Source organism: Apostichopus japonicus, chromosome 6 (assembly GCF_037975245.1).
Source record: "Apostichopus japonicus isolate 1M-3 chromosome 6, ASM3797524v1, whole genome shotgun sequence".
NCBI lineage: Eukaryota > Metazoa > Echinodermata > Holothuroidea > Aspidochirotida > Stichopodidae > Apostichopus > Apostichopus japonicus.
The window spans coordinates 3536985-3559501 of record NC_092566.1 but is presented as its reverse complement, the minus strand read 5'-3'; the positions used below and the strand labels follow the sequence as shown (position 1 = coordinate 3559501).

Below are 22517 nucleotides of genomic sequence, written 5' to 3'. Positions count from 1 at the left end.
AATGTCCTGGTAACCTTATAACGCTGTGTGCCCTCTATGACCTGTCCCTTCGGTCATGGCTCTTCCTTCTCATTCTACCATTTGAAGTGATTTTCGAGTTGATTTTCTTCCTTTGGATTTCGTCTTTTTTGGTAACTGAGGATTCGGTAGTTTTTCTCCCTTTGGATTATTAAGGAGTTTACAGTCTTTCAACAGCCTGATAAGTATCCTTTTCTTGTTTAGTGAGGGTATTCAGGGACTGTTTGGTTTAGAGTGACTCCCGCACTAGATTCCCTCTGTTAGCGTTACGGGGGTAGCAGTTTCACGAACTGCTTTGTTAGTTCCCGCCTTTTCTTATATGTAATGTCATTGTCTGTTGAAGAGTAGTTATATCTTTGTCCAGCAAACAGTTGCATCTTAGCAAGTGGATATATTTCGTGTACCAAAACTGGGTAATCAAATCCAATGCTCTTATAGTGTATTTTTGAAACCCCAAAAAGAACGTCATTTTCTTTTGATTTAATCATCACAAAATTGCTATGAAAAACAGAGGAGTTAAGCTTCAAATAATTTGGCAAAAGTTTGATACCAAAAAAAAAGGTAAAAAAAGAAGATTGTTATGGCTTGGAATGATCTGTAATTATTTTCTTTGACTTTTGAGAAACATTTCATAGATTTCTTCTCTCTCTCTCTCGTTTTATATCAGCCGGAACTGTCAACCAGTCGGTTCCCATCGTACTACCGGTCCACACGGAGGATAAAGAACGTCTGGAGAAGTGCGCCGCCTTCACCTTGAAGTACGAAGGAAAACCCATAGCCATCCTCCGCACACCGGAATTTTACACTCATCGCAAGGAGGAAAGATGCTGCCGACAGTGGGGTACCTCTCATGACGGGCATCCATACATCAAGGTAGGGAGGGGCACAGAAAAGGCCCAAAAAATTACTTGTTTTTCTCCACTTTCTGGCAAGGCCTGTACCCTACTTGAGGTTTCTGCCTAAGGCTACAGTTTCTTACCAGGGTTATGTTAATGCTCATCTTTTGCAAAAACATTAATTACAATTCTTCAATGTCCCCTGGATGACTAGAATAGCTAACTAACAGAAGGGACCTCTTCAAGTGACACAGCCTCCCCCAACCTCCCTCTCCCCCTCCACTCAACCTAAACATTTAACCATCTAGACCACATTGGAAAGCTGCAATATTTTACAATGGCACTTTCCCTACCTTTAAAAAATTAAAACATTTACATCTGTCTGTCCAAAACTTCCTAAAAATACCCCCCCCCCCCCTTACAATTTTGACTGGAATATTGCTACTCTACCTCCTAACATAGGTGAGGCAAACATATTTACACTAGACATATATAGACTAGAAGCTGAAATATCTAGTACTTGGCTTCTGTTTCTTGTATTCCGACATGCTTAATTAAGTAGCGGTCTTCTGTTTATTATTGATGCAACGATGACCTCCTTGAAATACCACAATCTCATTTCAAAATCTGTAGAATATGAAAGGCAATTGTTTGTGCAGGATTTTTGGTTTTGTTTAAAAGTTCTGTATTTTGAAGCATTGCTACAGATTTTGCACAGTTGCAGACCATGGTATTGCACTCGTGCAATAATGAATGTGATTGTCGTTTGGGTGATTTCATGTGAGGCGAGTTGAGGTGTGGTATTATGATGTAGTGAGGTGTATTGAGATGAGGTGAAGTGAGGCTGCCTGAATCAGATGTAGTTATCCATAAGCATTATGATCTGATTCTTACATTGATGTGATGTTAGGTGATGCGATGAGATACAGTGGGGCATGAGCAGGTGCAGTGTGTTGTAGTGAGGTTGTATTGAGATAAGGTGAGGTTGTATCATGTATAGTTATCCATAAGTATCTGATTGTCATTTAGATGAGGTAATCTGAGGTTAGTTGATGTAGTGTGGTGAAAGGAGGTGGTGTGTCGAGGTCAGGTCATTTGAATCAGGTCATTTGAATAAGCTTATCTATGAGCACAATCCATTCAGATGACTAGAGTTTATATATTGTGCAGGCAAAGACCAAGAGATATCACCAAGTACTGAACTACTTAATTACAAATTGTGATCGACAATAATTGAAAATGGAAAGCAAAGTCAACTGACCCTTCTAGGAATGGTTATATCTACAGGATACCAAGCTATATTATTATAACATGAATCTGTACAACCAATCCGCTCAAACTTACAAGTGGAAGTTTACGAAAATGTGTGTCATTTCTGATTACTCCTGTAGATGGTGATGGATAGCGGTGATTGGCTGGTGGGTGGAGACCTGGAAGTCCTGGAGCAAATACGTTGGAACGATGGCCTGGATCAATTCCGCTTGACGCCAAACCAACTGCGAAAGAAGTTTAGAGAGATGGGAGCAGATGCCGTCTTTGCATTCCAGCTACGAAACCCTGTCCACAATGGCCACGCCTTACTCATGAATGACACCAAACGCCGTTTGAAAGAACGTGGTTTCAAAAAGCCTGTTCTTCTACTTCATCCCTTGGGTGAGTTTTGTGCTATTCATGCAATAGATGTCAAATATTCTGCAGACAAGAAGGCTAAAATTTGAATATTTAAACTTGTTCCCCACCTGTTTTTTTCATCAACTCCCACTAATGTATCGCATTTTTTAAGGAATCAAAATAAACGTTGAAATATTTATCTATAATAAACATTCTGTTGAATATATTTGTCTGTGCATCTATGAACATGCCTATCTGGAGAGAAGATGCTATTTTGCAAATGCAACAGCATTCGTCAGATGTCCCTTTGAACAGTCTCAAACACTTTTGTTGCATCTATGCCAGAAAATATCCCCAGACGGAAAAAAAGGGATATGTGATAAATAGGTTTGAGAATATTACTTAATTCGGACATTTACCAATGCATTTTTTCTGTAGGTGGTTGGACCAAGGCAGATGATGTACCACTCGCTACCCGTATGAGACAACATGAGGCCATCCTAGAGGAGGGAGTGTTGGACCCAGACAGCACAGTCGTGGCCATATTCCCATCACCAATGATGTATGCGGGCCCTACGGAAGTGAGTCACTTTTGCGATTTAGTTCTTAAAATCTCATGGCTTGTAGAACAAGTTACAAAACCACAAGCAAAAGTACAAGTTAGAATTCTCCTTGGTACAAGAACTAGTAGAGGTACTTAGTCTTGTACTAGAATCTGTACTAGATTGTTTTTAAAGTACCCACAGTACCATGTGCAAGTAGAAACCCATGAGGGTGAAACTTGAGTACAGGACATTTTGCTAGGATATGGGCACCAACTCACTGCATGCATGATGGAACTCTCTACAGTGTTGAAATCCATTTATTTTGTAGAGTACACACAGTGACATGAAAAATATGAGAAAGTGCTGGACAATTTAATACAATAATACAGAGCAGTGAAAATACCTTGCTCTAATTAGAAGTGGAAATATTATTTCATAAAAAAATATAATATTATACATAAAATGTGATTTTGTATGAGATATTTTAAGTTAGCCGTGTGCATCAAATGCATTCATATTACTACCAAATTTCTTCATACGAATGCCGGACAGCCTTTTACTTCCCCCCAAAAAACGTTGGCTGGTAATTACTTTGAGGCAAAGTGAAAAGTGGCTCTTATATGTTTGATAGGCTAGGTATACATGCTACAGTGATTTTTTAAGCCTAAGCCAGCAGTAGTGTTTCTTTGGAAAAAAAGTAGAATTGTAGGGCTGTGGCATGACCAATTGGTTTAAGATGTTTATAGCAGGAACTGATGCAAGTTTCAGTCTTCATGGACTTTAAGATACTCAACCTTCCTTCTTCTCATTCCTCAGGTGCAATGGCATGCCAAAGCAAGAATGGCCACGGGTGCCAACTTCTACATCGTAGGTCGTGATCCCGCAGGTATGCCACATCCAGATGGGACCAAGGATCTGTACGACCACTCCCACGGGCGCAGAGTGAGTGGTTTTCTCAAATTTCATTTCTTAAAATTTTGTTTGAAAATATACCTGATGCAGATGTGATAAGGACATTGGTGAGCAGCTTTAAAATAGCTCTACAATGAAAACTGCTCTGGAAGATGTCATCTATATCTGCAAAGGTTTTGATCTCATTCCTAGCGATATCTTTTTTTAAATTGTTAACCTTCAATCTAACTTTCAGTTTCATCTGGCTTCTTGCTTAGTAAGATATATCAAAATCCCAAACAGATTGCTTCATGGGCTAATCAGAATTCAATGGTAGTTTGAAGCTAGAGAGAGGGCTAGGTTTTCCTTTTCTACACCTGAAATAATTTTGTACCAAACAGTATTTTTAATATATTTGTCTGCACGCACAGAGTTATCCAGTAACTTCCTGTCAATCATATCGGGAAATTCTGCTAGTGCCTTGTTTGCAGTTTATAGCAGCCAGTTCATTCTAAAAATGTGGATTGTGCATGAGCAGATGATGTCCACCTTTAGGTAACCATTGCATGGGATCTTTGAGTATTTCTGTGAATGTTGATACTTCAGAAGTAAGGTACAGTAAACTTAAAAAAAGGAAAATCTAGACACATATGTGATGATGTCTTTTCTCCCTCCAGGTCCTTACAATGGCTCCAGGTCTCACTCAGCTTGAAATTATTCCATTCCGAGTTGCTGCTTACAACAACAAAAAGAAGGCCATGGATTTCTTCGACCCAGAAAACAAGGACGACTTTCTGTTCATATCCGGTACTAAAATGCGAAAGTTGGCCAGGAGCAATGAGCAACCACCAGATGGGTTCATGGCACCAAAGGCCTGGAAGATTCTCTGCGAGTACTACCAGTCCATTACAAAATAGCACCCTCTATGAGAGATGCAAAACTCCCAACTTGGGCTGTCTGTCCAGACAACTCCTTTAATGTCCTATTGATTCCCTCTTGCTGTCTCTTCTGTTAGATGAAATCATTTTCATAAAAAAAAAGTCGATATACCTCTTTATTTGATTCTGTGTGTCTGTGAGTTAGTTCTCTCTGCATGATTTAGGCTACCACTTGAATAGTTCAACATTCTCCTACCAGTGCCCCCCCCCCCCTCCTCGCACCTCCCGCTTTCCCCTTATCTTAGAATTGCAGCTGTTACAGTTGAAAGCAAGGTGTATTATCCAATGATCTTTATTCGTGGTTATTGAGTGATATCTTAAAAGCAAAATACTCAAATTTACCCAAATTATTTCTGGTGATGTTAGGCCTTGCTATCATACTTTAGTAAGAAACGAACAGACTTGAAGAAGGGTCTCAAATGTTGCTTCGTTGTCATGACATAAGATTATGGTAATTTATGGTAATTGGCATGCATATTCATATTATCATGTAGTAGATCCCATACATGTGCTTTACCTTGTTACATTTAGTGTGCTGTGATGTGATTGTTTTTTCTAAGTCTTTCTAAGCTTTATTGGAGCATTGCATGTATTTACCTTGCTGTTACAAAAGTGGAAAAAAAAACATGTATTTCAGCTCTCAAAATGTTTCCCAGGTCGAGTCCATGCTGAATGTGAAAGCCAAATAATAATACTCATGTTATTGTTTCACCAAATGAAATAAGATGGCTACTAGTCAAGTACTTACGTATGTTTATCATCCAAAGTTAGTACCCTTTTAAATAGTGGGACCCAAACTCATATGGACCCTATAGTAGTAACTTGCACATATACAGAGAAACTATATTCAGTTACTTTCATGCGTTTTATCATGCATTTTATCAAATTGCAGAGAATTTTTTGCACTTTACCCCCAAAATTTATTCCATAAATCACATGTCCAGATTTGTGATGTTGGCCGAGTGTTCTTGTGTTACCGTTGTCATTGGATTTGAAAAATTTAGAAACGGTTGAAAAGGTTAGCGAACTGTGGATGAAGTATCAATTCTCCTCAAAAGAAAATTGCTGTTTCTTGTTACCCGTCAAAACAGAAAGTTGCTTCCGAGTCTTCCAAAAGCTGCAGACGAATGTTTTACAATTTCCGAAGAAATTTTTCTTCACACAAGTTTTAAATGGTTATCAAAATAGGCAGTTGTCATATCGTACGAAAACTGAGTCCAAAGCACTGAGCATTACTAGGCATTGTTTGGGATGCTGTGAAGAGCATTAACCTCTCGGGATAAGATTGACACTTGAAGGAGTAACTGCCCTCGAATCACTGCCAGTAATAAGAAATTTACAGATTGCTGCATCTCCTTCTCTCTCTGTCTCCTAGAAGGTTTAACTCTTCTCATTTCTTGAAAAATTAAGGTCAACAGATACACTCTGGGTGATCTATAAACAGAGCTACATCCGTTTATCTCTTCAAGAAGAATATTCCCCAATTGTTTCATCTTAAAATTAATGTTAATAACAAGAAGAAAATGTTAAAACAAAGTGCAAAATATACAAAAAAGACACAAACTTATTCGATTACGTTCAAGTGAAACTGTACATGTCAGTTCTAGTATCGTTTACCATCATATGCCATGTCGTTATCCTATTTATTTGAAACATGTTTATGTCATCTTCATGAATATTCATAAATTAAAACTAGTTGCCAAAAATTCTTGGAAAACTTAAATCAAAGTTTTAGAAGGGGATGTATAAGTACCTCTGGTATTTCCAAGACAATAGTAAATGAAACAATTGTCAAAAGTGCCTTGAATTCTTGAGTTTATCTTCTTCTTTTTTTTGCCTGCAAATGTTCAAGGTAATAATTTTCATTTCCGGTCCAATAAATGTTTGGCATTTTTCTATATTCGTTCTTTTTTAAATAATTTGCTCCTCAGTACGAAAACTTATTGAACCACCATTTGGTAATATTCTATCAATGAAAGTAAAATCGAATGTAATATCAAAGCTCTAATATATTTCTATAATATTTCCTGCATTTCTGGTAAGACTTCCTTTTTTTCTGTTTCTGTTTGTTGTACTAGAAATCCCAAGTATTTGCTTTTCCAAAATTTTCAAGAATTATCATAGTTGAAACCATAATTCAGTTTTATGCTTTGGAGAGTTCCTTGACTTAATGTTGATTTACATTAACAATCATATCACATGAGAACCCAGTCAGAGACACCTTAAGAGTTTGATAAAGTTACCCCACATAATATTCCTTCCACCACCTGTTGCAGTACTAGGTAAAGCTAGTTATTGACAAAAAGACTGAGAAAGGTTGTAAAACATCATTGGTACCAGTGGCATTTGCAGAGGGGAGGGGGCAAAATTGGTCCCCACCGCCATAAGCAGTTGGTGGAAAAAATATCAGTGGATTTATTCATTAAGTCTGGGAAGAATCGGACCACTCAACCAGGCTCAGGTGGGGCCTTTTATACATGGTCCGTTATATCCTCCCAGATCAGTTTCTGCTACTGAAATTAATGAAGAGAGAAAGACAATCTGAAGATAGGACTTTCTGAAAGTTATCTCTAGGTGAAAGCTTAGAGTAGCGGCTAAAGTGCATGTCCATTATTAGGTTCCCGGTTGTAAAGTTCTACCGATATTGGTGACGTATTCAAAATAGCTGCTTTGCTGTCTTATTGAGCCGCGGAGTCATTTCATGGATTGGATGGTTGTGGTTTGCGAATTTGGTAATGGGGTTGGTATCTGTACTTTTAATGGATTTGAAACAACATGTTTTCGCCATGGTTACACTGCATTGATGATGAAATGGGTGCTTTCACATGCACCTCACTCAGTATTTGAGAAAGTGATCGAATGCTGAGGTAAACTCTCGGCATCCATCCGATAAGTGGTAGTCCTTGTCGCAGGAATGGGTCGTTGTCTGCTTCATTCTCTGAACACTCTCCAAAAAGGAAAGCCTTGAAACCCTTGGGAAGCATAAACTGATCGAGCTAAGACTGGACTGGACTGAACTAAGCTATCCGACATCATGTTCTTCCAATTCTTCTCTCCTGTGTTGCGGCCTGCGGATTGCATAAAGACATTTATAGTAGCCTGCAAGATCAGTTTCATGCCCAGCCCTGGTTTTAGTCTATAGCCTAACGACGCCCTTTAGCCTGAGGTCCATTACACTGCTACATGAGCACTAAAATACATTGGTCAGTATCTTGAGTTGTTGCCGCATGCAAATTCCAAAACAAGTGAAGCCAACAAGTGAAGCAAAAAGAAGTGTTGCTTGAGAGTACCATAATTCAAAACTCCCTGTCCAGTTAGTATGACACCATGGAAACTTTTGAGCGCAAGAATTATCATAAAATTATGAAACAAATATTCATGAGATTACTTCCGTGTTGACGTAACTATGATAGTTTAGTTTAGTAGAAAAACAAGGATCAGGGGGGACACTCAAGTCCCTATCAAGGACCGTATACTAGAGAGAAAGAAACTGAAGACAAACACTCAGACCCGATTACAATGCTTAAAGTGCTTGTCCAAAGCATTCTTAAACCCATTCACACTACTTGCAATTACAACTTTCTCAGGCAAACCGTTCCACTCTTTCACAACCCTATTAGAAAAAAGTTATGCCGAATATTAATCCTACTTTGTGACTTTTGGAGTTTAAGACAATGACCTCTGGTACAACTACTATTAGCAAGCATAAAAAGGTCAGTGAAGGATAAATTGTCAAACTATACAAAATCTTGAAAACCTGAATTAAGTCACCACGTTACCTCCTAAGCTCCAGTGTGGTGAGATTCAATAAATCAACAGTTGTAACCGCATATAATAAGGAACCCTCTTTAAGGAACTAATCATCCTAGTAGCCCTCCTCTGGACCTTTTCGAGTACTTCCTTATCCTCAGCAAAATATGGGTTCCAAGCCTGCACAGCATACTTCAGATGAGGCCTAACCAACTGCTAATAAAGCCTAACTAGTAATTACAGGCTTAGACTTATCACCCTTCTTGAAACTTAGGGTAATACTATAGTACATCTCCAGTCCTTAGGAACATAACCTTCATTCATAATTTACTAAAAACCAATGAGAGTGGAACGCAGAAATGGTGTGCAAAAGTCTTCAAGTACAGATGGATTGCATCAGGTCCAGAAGCTTTAGAAACATTTAGACAAAACAGCTCCTTTAAGACAACCTCATCCAAAAATAAGACCGTATCCAGTTTAGGACCATCACTTCCCCCTGAAAATCTGGAATACTACTCATATCTTCCCTTGAAAACCGACACAAAATAGTTATTCAAAAGATCTGTAAGATCCTGACTATCAGTAACTATATTATCTGCCTGTGGTGTCCTAAGAGAAACAATTGCAACTTTCTGCTTTGACCTGACATAAGAAAAGAAGGCCTTTGTGTTATCCTTAATATATATAGGGCAATTTTATTTTCGAAATTAAATTTTGCATCAGAGACTAAGCGTTCTACCTTCAGCTGATAAATTTTAAACTTGGCCGAAAGAAATTCAGAATTAGTCCTCCTAAACAACTTACACATTCTACGTTTTTGCCTAATTGCAAATGTAACTTCTTATTCATCCAGGAAGGCATACTGCTTTTACGACGATTCTTCCATGGAACATGATTTTCCATAATGACCTTTAACTTATCAGCTAAACAAATCCTTGGCAAGACTGAGAAGCACTCATATCTCTAAACAAATTAATCCAATCTGTACCTTAAAGTTGCAATTGCCTCTGTATCTAATCTCGAAAAATCAGGGACTTTTTCCTTGCTAAGAGAATTTACGATCTTGCAAACAACTTCAAAAGCTAGTGTATCATGATCGCTAGTTCCTAGTTTTCCTAGACCCGTCAAATCAACAACATTGCTTGGATCAGAACTCAAAAACAATTCCAGGATGTTATATATTTCCCCCCCCCCCCCAGTAGGGAAAGTAACAGGCTGATTTAAAAAGCAATCTTGCACAACATCTAGAAAGTTATTACCCTTCCTACTACTGGAACCATCTATCTATTAATGTCAGGAAAATTAAAGTCGCCCATAATAACAACATCACCTTTAGCAGCCTTTCTAATTGAATCAAACAGTAAAACATCGTTATCTTCGCTGCTGTTAGAAGAACGGTAACAACACCAATATTTATAACATCACTGGACTTCTTGGAGTTGTCTGGGGAGAACTCGCATCAGACAGAATTTAAAAAAGAACCTTGCAACTGAGATGTCTCAACACTTAAAATATCATCCCTAACATAAAGTAAAACTCCCCACCAATTCCATTATGAGTATATCCCTCCTGTCCTGACGATACACAACATACCCCGGGTAAGAAACCTCAGCACTATCAATGTCCTCCCTTAACCAAGATTCTGCGATACCAAACACATCAGATCCTCAAGAAGAACAGTAAATTCAGCAAAATTTTTACGAATACTTCTATCATTGGTATAAAGACAATCTTCAGTTTATCCCTGAAACTATGTACCTTAGCATGCCTCCTGATTATGTTAGAACTATTACTATTACTTTCCTTGCCTTCAAATTGCCTATAAGCACCTCCACTAGAAATATAATCCTTATCAAAATTTATGGCTGCCCCCATCGCCCCCCCCCCTCAATTTAGTTTAAGCTGTTCAACAGAGTAATTAACCATCCTACCAAACAACAAGGCCCCAGTATTAGCTAAGGGCAACCCATCCCTGGCAAACAAATCCCTTCTACCCTGGAAACATGACCACATGTCAACAAATGTGAAGCAGTAGTCAGAACAAAGACTATGCAAGAAACCATTCAAAGTTATACCATTTTATGTGATTGAACCTTGTTGTCAAATCTTGGCAATAGACTATACAGATGACAACTTTAGCACGGTTTAATGGTAGGCGACACACCAATCGTGATACCTTGTCCGAAATATGTCGAGTGACTCCTTCTGCACATTATTGGTACCTACCTGGACCACACAACCACCTCCGCATTTGACACAATTTTGTTTACCCTTTCACTGACATCCTGTATTTTGGCACCTGGCAAACATACCCTGACCCTTTTTTGCTTTATCCGCCCTGCATAAGTCTCGGTCCACATACCGAGACCAGATTATAACTTACAATTACATTTATGTTATATATCTAATTAATACACCTGAACATGCCCGGCCTTTCACCAACCGACTCAACAACTCCGCTACAAGTGTTGTCAGTTGTACAAACTTGACGGTAGCATATTTTTCACATATCAAACTTTCAGTGTTGATTTATAGACTTTTGCCTGTCTTTGAGGAGTTGGTTTACGATTTGTTGGACTGAGTTCCAGACACTTTTGTTGAGACTCTGAAAAACGTCAACTTGGTGTGTGCCTTACATATGCCACCTTTACTCAGTACAATGTTTACAGTGACTTTCTGAGATATGTAACATCACGATATCGAAATAACTTTCATATATAAAGCACTGCAGCTTAAAGGTATGCTGTATTGGCCCCAAATATGCACGATATTCAAATATGGTCACATTTGGTCAAATTCTTAAACTGTTTTTATTACCACCTTGGAAGAAATGTACATCTTGTGTGTTCATTAAGAATGTCTGGGAATAATTTGGAGAACAAAGACTCCCAGGAAAGGACTTTTTGAAAACTTTTAGCAATTATATGCGTGCTAAAATTTGGGGCCTATACATACTACCTTCAATCCGAGGAACCAGACGTTCCTTTACAAATTTAGCTACTTATGCATAATTTTGTGTTTGATGTGCGTGTGCGTGTATGTGTGTGAATGTGTGTGTGTCTATGTGTTTGTGAAAAATAGGTCTAAATGGTTATATACTAAGTCAAGGTCACTTACGTTTGTACTCGCTTACATTTCATTTGCAGTTCATCCGTTTGAACTATAGCTGTGTACACTTTGCATACACATTCGGCATTCCATAGTCAGTGATGTCACCGGTATCACTGTGCCGATCACACTCCAACGTATTTCTTGCCATATCATTTATTGTCTCGTTGGCTAGGAAGAATCTGTACGTATGATCTGAGAAATCAACTGCTTGGCTACCTTGGTGTTGATATTAAAACCCAAAGCGAACAACGAAGTTTATTGTATTATCTGTAAGTACTACGATTTTTTCCACCGTGTTCGAAATTATACGATAGCGATACCGTGTGTGTTCTTTTGGCGGTAATATTTTGGTATATTTAGGTTGTTCATCGTCAGTTCAAAGCGATTGACTGTGTTGTCTTAGGCCCTTCTGTGTGTTGGCAAAGTCGCAGTCTAGCCTAACTCTCAGTCTAACACTAAGTTACAGCGCCTAGCCTAACAACAACCTTTGGCATATAGCATTAGCATAGGCCTTACGGTAGTCATATCGTTAGTTACTAATATTTAATGAGTAGGCTAGGCCTAGTAATCGTTATAACGGTAGACTTTAGTAATAGTACTAACCCAGGCGCTTCCACAGTATGCTACATACTCTATAAGTTTTAACTGTACGGAACTAGGCCAAGTGCCAGGTCGTACTAATTGGCGTCAACAGGCCCATTTCACGACAACTCAAGACAACAAGTTTAAAATACCATCAAATACAATGGTTGTAATCAGAGTGTATCTGGAAACACGTTTAAAACTGACTGAAACCATCGTGCATACATATTTTTCACGGGAAAAAATGTTTTTTTCGTAAAAATAGTCAACTTTCTCCATCCGTAGAATTGGACCACGTGATGCTATTGTGCTTGCGCAATGACTTTGAGCGGCACCATTATGATATGGGTGGGTTTGTGTTAGGGTTTGGGAACTACCTTTGTGTACAGTGTCGGTAAGGTGGGTTGACGTAGTAAGATACTAAGAAAGCACCAAAGTAGTATGATGAATGAACTCCAAATCAAATCATTGAATGTTTTTAAAATAATGTTTTAAACGTGTTTCCATTCCAGATACACTCTGATTAGAACCATTGTATTTGATGGTATTTTAAACTTGTTGCCTTGAGTTGTCTTGAGTTGTTGTGAAATTGGCCTGTTGATGCTAATTAGTATGACCGCTAGTGCCTTTCCAGCATAGGTACATACGCCATACCTTTCCGTCATCTTGAGAATTCAATCAATCCTCTAAATCCAAAACCTGCGATGAGCTGCCTCGTTGTTTCATCCCTACGGTCCTAACAAAATAAACTCTTATTCCTTGTCTCATTTTACTGTGAATTTCTTGTTCCCAAGCCAATGCTATTCACTCATTCAACACATGACAACAGTGAACACCAACCCATCCTAACAATCTGTTAGTGTTACCCTTACATTTCTAACCTACGTACTAATGTTACTCCTACCCACAATAATGTGCTCTTTTCCACCATACAAAAAGTGCTTTATGGCCAAGGGCGGAATGACACCTTTTCTATGGCGGAAAGATCTCATTTACAATGGCTGAAAGTACCGAAGGCGGAATGACACCACCTCCCTTACTGTACATAGTGTTTAGAACACTTAAGGAGCGCCTGTAAATAGGTCTAGGCTAGGAATTGGAGGACTGACCAAGACGAGGCCTAGGGACCTAACGTTATGCTAGACTGTTGGCCACAAAAACCTCAACACAGGCCTACGCACATAGGCTAGTACGGTTAAAGCAAGTCTCCTCTGCTATTTAAAACCGCATAGGCCTAGAGACTAATTAATTCATACCATTATTAACAGTATCATCAGTCTAAATCAATGTTTTTTGCACCAATACATGAGGAGGCTAGTATTGGCAATCACACAAAAGCTAGCACCTGGTGCCTTGTGTTAGCTGTTAAACAATCAGTAGAAAACACACAATCAGAAGAGGTTCTTTTTCCATGACAATTTGACAACTTTACAAAGATTAATGCTATAAACAGAGATAAGACAAGACTTGAAATTTTGTTTTGTTTCTTCCCCTCATTCTTTTGAAGGGGTGAATATGTTTGGAAAAGCCTATCTTGTCATGATTGTGTAGAGAATTTCAGGCTAACATTGTTCAGGTTTACCATCTGGACAATCTAATTACAGGTAGTGTGGTATATATGGTAATTGTTAAGTTAACAAATGTTCATTTAATGGTTAAAGGTAATATGGTGATATCATCAATTTTTCTATGTGGATTAGTTTTATCCTTCATCAACAGGATTTTACTGTTCAACTGGTCCCCTTCCAGAATATGAGATCAGAACAGTTGAAGCAAAGAGAAATGTCCCAAATTCCAGATTTGCTTTAAATTTTACTGTATAACTCTGGTAGATTTGTGAAAGAAATTGTGACAGTGTCTCAGAATACATTTTTTGTTTCCAGCTTGTTTAAATTTTACAAATTGCATACTCTTCATTCTTACTAAACCTTTGTTATCATGGAATCATTTATCCAGCATAGCATTGTAAAATGCTATGCAAAGTTGGCAGATTGAAAGTCTAACTGCCTTCAAACCTGCTACACAAAACGTGACTTCACACTAAACTATTACCTGGTTATAATCATTTGATTACTCATTATTAGTGAATTATTATCCAATTTAACAGTCCCTCAAGTTTAATGTAGGCAACTGGTGATGATTTATGGTTAACGATATTGATAATCAAGTGCTGTAATATCATTATGCTTGGGCTGATTTTCATGGACTTAAGTATTAATTTAATTTAATTTTCGGCCACTTATAACGTGCCATATCTGTCAACTGGACACTTAACTGGACACTCCTTGTTCAAGGCCAAGGCCCTCTCACACGACTTTACCACTTAACCCTAGTCATCTGTAACTTGTCACACCTACACACTAACGTGTGCACAATTCAGTCGATCTCACATGGGGCACCACAGTGCACTACAACCACATGTCCCCTGGAGGACTTCCCATAGGGTGCAGCCACAAACCGGCACACGCAACTATGCACTGTCTTTATCCCTAATTTTGCACACACCCTGAAAACTTCCACAAATTGTTTCATATATCACACTAGCCTATCCAAGTACTAAATCAGAACGGAAAGTGCAACTTGTTTATCTTCATGATGAATCTACTCAAAACTCATTCCAATAGTTGAAATAACCTTTACACCAATATGACCTTATGTTTAGAGAACTGCAAGGCTGTTGAAGTTCAGAATCCATTTTCCCTGTGGAATGAAAGTAAACTTAATCTGTATCAGGTTTCTTCGTTGAAAGTGCCTTCCTAAATTTAGCCACAACTTCCGTAGCTTTCTGTTCAGCTATAAATGACAAAAGAGGGATTCTGTTGGATATATTCTTTCAAGGTTTGTTGGGAATCTAAAAAAAAATATTCATAAAACTGATTCAGCGAATCGTTTTGCAGATAACCACGCTATTTCCCCCCCCCCCCCCCCTCAAACGGTCAAGTACTGTGTATTGCACTGCTAAATTGTAGCAGAATCAACACAACATGTAACAGTACAAGAGAATGAACATATCGTATATTTTGAAACGTAGATAAGTTAGTATTAATCAATTATTTCCATTTGCTTCATTTCTTTCATCCAGATCTTGATCAAAATGCCAAAGATTAAGCTCCAGAGTTCCGATGGGGAGGTGTTCAACATTGAAGTCGATGTTGCCAAGCAGTCCATTACAATCAGAACCATGTTAGAAGGTGATGTGAACTCTATTAACTCTGGGGTGAAATTAAGGCTTTCTGCGAAGAATTACCCCAGGCTCATAGGTGGTTTTTTTGGGGGGGAGGGGGGGGAGTGGTGGATAATTTTATTGTTGGTATGTAAAAGTTATTGGTTGTCTTTACTCTTTAACTAAGTACCGATTGTAATTTTACTCTTGTTCATAGATTTGGGAATGGATGAGGATGATGACGAAGCAATACCTCTCCCTAATGTTAATTCAGCTATCCTGGGCAAAGTTTTAAATTGGTGCCAGTTCCACAAAGACGACCCTGCCCCACCAGAGGATGAGGAGACCACAGAGAAAAGGACGGACGATCTCTGCGGATTTGACATCGACTTTCTCAAAGTGGACCAAGGCACTCTATTTGAATTGATTCTGGTAAGATCCTCGGTGTATATCTTTACGTACATGTGTTTGTATGTACGTAAATGTATGTATATGTATATGTATGTATGTACGTCCAGAGTGCAAAGGACAGACAATCTCTACGGATTTGACATCAAATTTCTCAAAGTGGACCAAGGCACTCTATTTGAATTGATTCTGGTAAGATCCTCGGTGTATATCTTTACGTACATGTGTTTGTATGTACGTAAATGTATGTATATGTATGTATGTACGTCCAGAGTGCAAAGGACAGACAATCTCTGCGGATTTGACATCAAATTTCTCAAAGTGGACCAATGCAATCTATTTGAATTGATTCTGGTAAGATCCTCGGTGTATATCTTTACGTACATGTGTTTGTATGTACGTAAATGTATGTATATGTATGTATGTACGTCCAGAGTGCAAAGGACAGACAATCTCTGCGGATTTGACATCAAATTTCTCAAAGTGGACCAAGGCACTCTATTTGAATTGATTCTGGTAAGATCCTCGGTGTATATCTTTACGTACAGGTGTATGTATATGTATGTACATAAATGTATACATATGTATGTACATACATATGTATTACATACATGTATGTATGTATGTATGTAAATCAGGCCACTAGCTCAGTTTACATACCATATATTTCGTAGCATTGGTTATACAGTAAAAGTTTGATTTCCTATAGAATAGATTTCCTATAGTGTTGTGGTGCAGGTATTTGCCAGTAATCGAAAAGATAAAATTTCCAAGAGTCATCGGTCTGCACAGTCATTTGACGATGACTATGCAAGTCACAACTCCTTTTCATAACAATGACATCACAAAACAAATGTGATTCATAATCACATTAAAGGAATAGTAATATTACCAAGTCGCTCTCGTCACGAGGCTAGAAGCAACTGTCATAAGTCACACAAATACTTGCAAGGTAAACAACTGCCCAAAATCTCAGAGTTTCAATAAAAAAATGCAGATATTTAATCTGTAATTTAATAATCAGCAGGTTGTTGAAGAGGTAGGTTTTATTATAAACCTTATGACAACTTCCACAGTGTTTCCATCATATGCCACACATGGAAGAAAACATGCTTTACCATGAAACCACCGCATAATTTCTTTAACTTTTAAAAGTACTTTCTGGTGAGAAACAATGTGAAATTTGTATTGAAGAGAAAAATGTTCCACACTGCTAGTTGAAAACCCCAAATTTAATATCTTGCCCCTTACTCAAGATATGAGTTTCACCTATGTTTTACTGGCTAAACATTCAACTACTCCAGGAAATTGGATCATTGTTTGTGGGGTCTGGGGCAAATGCTCTTCAAAAGCTTTACTTAGGGTCAGATCCCCTATGTTATCAGAAAATCATCTCACTGTGTGGTAAACTTATGCATTGATCTGGACGCATAATTTTACACTTGAGTCGTACTCTGATCCTCCTCGCTACCGGATGTTGGTTAAAAAATCGGATTGGAATGGGTCAGTCGCAGATCGTGTAGTACGTGTACTCCATAACTTTCGTTGTCATGATTGCATAGCCTTAGGGTGACAATACAACACTATACACATGTGATTGCATTTGACGTAATGAGGTCACCGGATATCTCTGGTCACTGTTGATGCGGGAGTGGTTTACATTGCAAAATTGATCTCGATATCCGGATCAGATCTTGGTCTCTGCCAGGATCAAAATAGGATGATCTCATCCGGTTCTGAACTGCACTTACACTACAGTCGTGATCTGATCTGATCGGGATCTAGTGTAAAGCACCCTAAGGCTATTGTAATCTTCTTGTTGATTTATCTCGAAATACTTTCGGAATGTTATCGTAGCTGTCAAAGTTCTCTGTACAATAGCAATTGAATATCATGAAAATGTATCTTTTTTTGTAGAAATATCACTTTCAATGCATGAATCAATAATTGACAAATTATAAAGAAAAACAAACTTAGGCATTTTCAGCTGAAGTGCCCTGATGATATCATCCATTCTGCTGTTGTTTGATGGATTTTACAAGTTATCACAAAATTGGGGGGAAATAGTTCATATCTTTGAGACACAAAATGTCATGAGGGTGTGGTTTCACCTAACAATGCCTATCGTGATTATTTGCCCGTTTTGGGTAATACCTTGTTTGCAATGATCAACCATGTTGACTGTCAGGGAATTAGGTAACTAGCCGCTACTTATCACATTTCCCAGTGACATTTTGATAGTGTATGTATTTGAATAGTATGTGGGGATAATTATTCATAAATTACGCAAGCTAACTTATCCCCTTCCCTTTTGTACCATATTTACTCAAATTAAATTACCTTTTTACTAAATTATTCAGTCTTGATTTTAACAATAGACGAAGTAAGTCATTTATCGCCACATTGCTCCAAACCTTAACATGTTGTATTTCAGATTCCGAATGAGAAAGATTGTAAGCAATTTTCCCTTATGTATCATAAGACTAGTCACTTTGCATAGAAATTACTTGTAAATTAGAATATCTGGGTATTTTTTTTTTTTACCACCACTGTATCTGTTTCCTTCAACAATCCATTGTATTTTCTTTTTCACAACTCTATGCAGGCAGCCAACTACTTAGATATCAAAGGACTTTTAGATGCGTCCTGCAAGACGGTGGCCAACATGATCAAGGGAAAGACACCAGAAGAGATTCGTAAAACTTTCAACATAAAAAATGACTTCACACCCGCAGAAGAGGAGCAGGTAAGAAAATTGTTGTGAACACTTCTTGAAAGTTAGCTAACTTCAAAATGTGTATTCAACGCTGATGATGTGTCCAAGTTCACAAGCGCATGAGTAAAATAAAGCTTTTCTGGCTTAAATGATTTAAAGGTTTAAGTGTAGACATGTGCTTTGAAGTACCTATTGGACAAAGATTAATTCAAGGAGTTGATTACCGGCATGAGATGTTTCTTTGTGCGCGAGTCTTCACACCCTTTAAATAACTAAGAAAAATGTTTTGTTTCGTTTGCAAGAATTTGTAATCTTAAATGCCATGTCCAGTATGTGTCTGTGTGGATCCCTCCAACAAAGTTATCATTTTTTCTTAATGTTTATCTTCACAGGTTCGCAAAGAAAATAGCTGGTGTGAAGAGAAGTGAACGGAAAGGGGAAAGAAAAAAAAAAAGTTCAGAGAAATTGCTTTATCGTTCTGGATCGATAAGTTTTGCACCATGGTCTTCATACATACCGCCCTCAAGTACCCAGTGGACACCGTGCTCGCACTTACAATGGTCATATCAAACATCCACGAGGATAATACAAGAACGCACAATGTTCTTGTGTCTTATCGATAATCTGAATTTCTCAAAGACAATTTTAACGTCCTGTATAATTCTTTGCGTGTCCCTGTAAAATATTTATCGATGACTTGAAAATGTTTATGACGCAGTGAAGTTGATACACTCTATCGGTAAGCCTACCAAAATTTATAACATTCTTGAAGTTCTGGTGTTTTTTCGTCTATTTTTGAAACCTCTGATCTGAGCATTGAAAAACTTTTGAAACAGCAGTAGGTGTTTATCTTCTTTTCAATTGTATTTTTTCTGTAGCAAGCAGTTAATAAGTTACTTGAAAATCAAACAAGTTTACATTATTTCAACATTCTACTCTATTGTACTTTTAAAGTTCGCCTCTGTTAAACAATGACTCAAAGAAAAAAGAAAATAACCATGGTTACGATCAGAAAGTTGCATATCGGATATTACGTTGAGTTACAGCACTGCCTTTCTGTGTCAAAATATCGCATTTTCAGTTCTTATACGGTATTTCTTCCTTAAAAACAAAAAGTTTAAAAATAAATAAACGTATGTAGACATAAAAAAAAAAAGGTGATGAAGAGATTAATCAAGCTCATTTGTGTTCTGTCAGTGTGCAAGATAGGATATTGATGCTTAGCTTTAATCAGAAAGGTGCAGATCTTGGACAAAGTGGGAGGAGTTACAGTAAGGGAGTTACAATAGGTGTACATTGATTGGTTTATGCCAGCTACTGAATATTTATTATTAAAGTAAGTTGGCCTGACGTTTTGATCCTAGCAGGATCTTCTTCAGAAGCTAAATGACAAGTAACAGTACAGTAACAGAAGGGACAAAAACATGTACAGAATACAGACAGGTTAATGAGCACGGTGAACACAATTGAGATCTCATTGTGTTCACCGTGCTCATTAACCTGTCTGTATTCTGTGCATGTTTTTGTCCCTTCTGTTACTGTACTGTTACTTGTCATTTAGCTTCTGAAGAAGATCCTGCTAGGATCGAAACGTCTGGCCAACTTACTTTTATACATTCTATAACACAGGCTCTCTAGTGGATAAGCAGTTTGCTAACAGTTTTAGTTTATTTTTATTTATTATTAAAATAGAGAAGTAATAAAAATTGTTCTTTAGTCACCTGCCATTTTATTTGGCCTTTCAAATTGGAAATAAGTCTTTAGATCAGGGTTTTTTCCCTTTTAGTAATGCAGTCTCAAATTACTAACCAGTTCTCAGTTGTAGTAGGTGGTTAGTTTGTTTTGCCTTCGTGTATGAAAGTAAAGAAGTACTCCACAGATGCTGCTGGAAAAAAATCCGCTTTTCACCTTCTACTCGTGAATGGGTTGGTCGTCTGTAGTCTAGGCTGGACAATACAACACCAGTACACCTACTTGCTTGTAGTTTAAAAAAATGGCTGGGTTTCATTTTATTTAAATATTCTGAAGGCAGCAAGCATAGCTGAAACACTATGACAATGTGTTTTCTTAGGAATAAAAATCGTTTTTAGGAATATTTACTTTGCTATTAGTTGGTAGATATCTTTGTACGAAACTTTGGGTATTGTTCATTGAAAGGAGACTGTAATTTTCATATTTTGAAAGGAATAACATAGATGTTATTTCTTAACAAGCTTGATAATGTTCATCATCCAATCACTACTTACTATTCCTTTTCAATGTCCCATGCCCTCATAGCATTCTTAAACAATGTATTAGTTGTAACTCTGCTGAGGTATTCATTCTTCAAACAAACTTCTCAAGGAACTGTGATGGTAACCGAGAAGACACACAAACATTTTACTATGTGATATAAAAATGTGTCATTAAATGTTAAATATTGATTCCTTATATATGGATGAATTCAGGATTCCTTTTTTTGTGCTTTGGGTCATACTGAATGAATAAGGATGTTAATAGAAAATGTTTTTGCACCATGCAGGGTTGGAAGTTTGTTTTCATGATCGGTAGATATATCCTTATTAAGCTTTCTGGAACAGGAAATTCCCAAATAAAAATGAGTTGTTGTTTGAAGTATTATTTTGTATAGTGTTCACACCCCCCATTTTTAATTTAATCATAATTATTGCTTGTTCGAAATGTGAATATTCTTTCATTTGATTGAGAGAAAATAAAAAACTGTTATTACTTGTTATATATTATATTGTCGTAATTTTTTTGATGTTTCTTGAAGTAAGACAAAATTGTATTTGTTGCAGAACACCGCTCCAATGTGTGTAAATCATTGACTATGATTAGATACACGAAGGGTAGGCACAAATTTGATTATGACATTTTGTGTATAATGACATGATCTGAAATATTATTTTATATGACTAAAATATTCTACATGCACATATTCCCTCCCCCTCTCTGTAATGCCGTGACTATATATATTACAGGGTTCCACTGGCCACATTGATAGTTTAAAAAAACCTCTCAGGCCAGTTTTGTGAAATCTTAACAAAGGAACTATCGATATAGCAATATACTAACACTTGATTGACATCAACTGGTATAGCAAAATGAAGCAAAAGTGGATATTATGACAATATATTGTATACTGAATATTATGACAATATATCGTATACTAGATGAATACTGAATTGAGAAAGTAAATTCTTCAGGCTTTGTGCCCCAATCTCCATATTAATGATAGCAGCATGTCAGGAATAAAATCAACAGTTTTATTCAATCTGACATTGATATCACTGTCAACTGGGTGACAAGCTGAATTTAAGTCATAACACACTTTTAAAAAAATTGTGAAATTACATTGTGTAAAAAATGACACTGATCATTGATTTTGATATGTTGAAACCAAAATTCAAGATTTCTCAGATTGAATCAAATTGCTGACTATATTTTCTTGACATGCTGATGTTTAGTTGCATTATGATACTGTTTCTTTGATAATTTTTAAGAAAAAGGATCAACTTAATCCTCTCTATCCCAGATCCTTAAATCGAGACGAATCACCATGTCATCATAACGGTTTAAAACGTTGAGTGAAGTATCACTAGTCTCTTAAAAAAGGAATAGATACTGCACAAGATACTGGTTTTAATGGGGAAATCCCCCAAGAACTGGATCCACTGTCAATCGTGTCCTTACATTAAGGCAACACCATGTGACCATGACGGTGTGACGTCAAGTGAGAGATATCACCATTCCTTTTGACAGCTGCATGGGAATAGATGAGGTTACTGCACATGATCTCGGTTAATGGATGGTGACGGAACCACATTGTTTGATGTTTATTCTGGTATATTGAATGTGAAATATCACATTGCTTTTCAAATTGGTGTGATGTGAACTGATATTGGAATATGCTGATATTTTTTCTTGACATTCCAAGTGCAATATTTT

At 37.4% G+C, this 22517-nt stretch overlaps 2 protein-coding genes and 1 long non-coding RNA gene across 4 annotated transcripts in view; 2 read left to right on the top strand and 1 right to left on the bottom strand.

The window, feature by feature from the left end:
* Positions 1 to 6869, top strand: part of LOC139968695 (bifunctional 3'-phosphoadenosine 5'-phosphosulfate synthase-like) — a 33197-nt gene extending 26328 nt beyond the window's left edge. For both annotated transcript variants that reach the window (XM_071972993.1, XM_071972992.1), the window contains 5 exons: positions 686 to 891; positions 2246 to 2507; positions 2904 to 3046; positions 3827 to 3952; positions 4579 to 6869. In XM_071972993.1, coding sequence (XP_071829094.1) covers positions 686 to 891; positions 2246 to 2507; positions 2904 to 3046; positions 3827 to 3952; positions 4579 to 4818 — 977 coding nt within the window. In that variant the 3' untranslated portion in view covers positions 4819 to 6869. The remainder of the gene's footprint in view (positions 1 to 685; positions 892 to 2245; positions 2508 to 2903; positions 3047 to 3826; positions 3953 to 4578) is intronic.
* On the bottom strand, positions 4985 to 11845 carry LOC139968698 (uncharacterized). Its single transcript, XR_011793527.1, has 2 exons — positions 11707 to 11845; positions 4985 to 7907 (listed from the first exon to the last, which is right to left on the bottom strand). It is a non-coding gene; the product is annotated as an uncharacterized lncRNA (long non-coding RNA).
* On the top strand, positions 11819 to 21303 carry LOC139968697 (S-phase kinase-associated protein 1-like). Its single transcript, XM_071972995.1, has 5 exons — positions 11819 to 11969; positions 15365 to 15473; positions 15663 to 15877; positions 18459 to 18599; positions 18962 to 21303. The coding sequence occupies exons 2-5, from the start codon at positions 15377 to 15379 to the stop codon at positions 18995 to 18997; spliced, it is 489 nt and encodes a 162-aa protein (XP_071829096.1). The 5' UTR covers positions 11819 to 11969; positions 15365 to 15376; the 3' UTR covers positions 18998 to 21303.
* The last annotated feature ends 1214 nt before the right edge of the window (positions 21304 to 22517 follow it).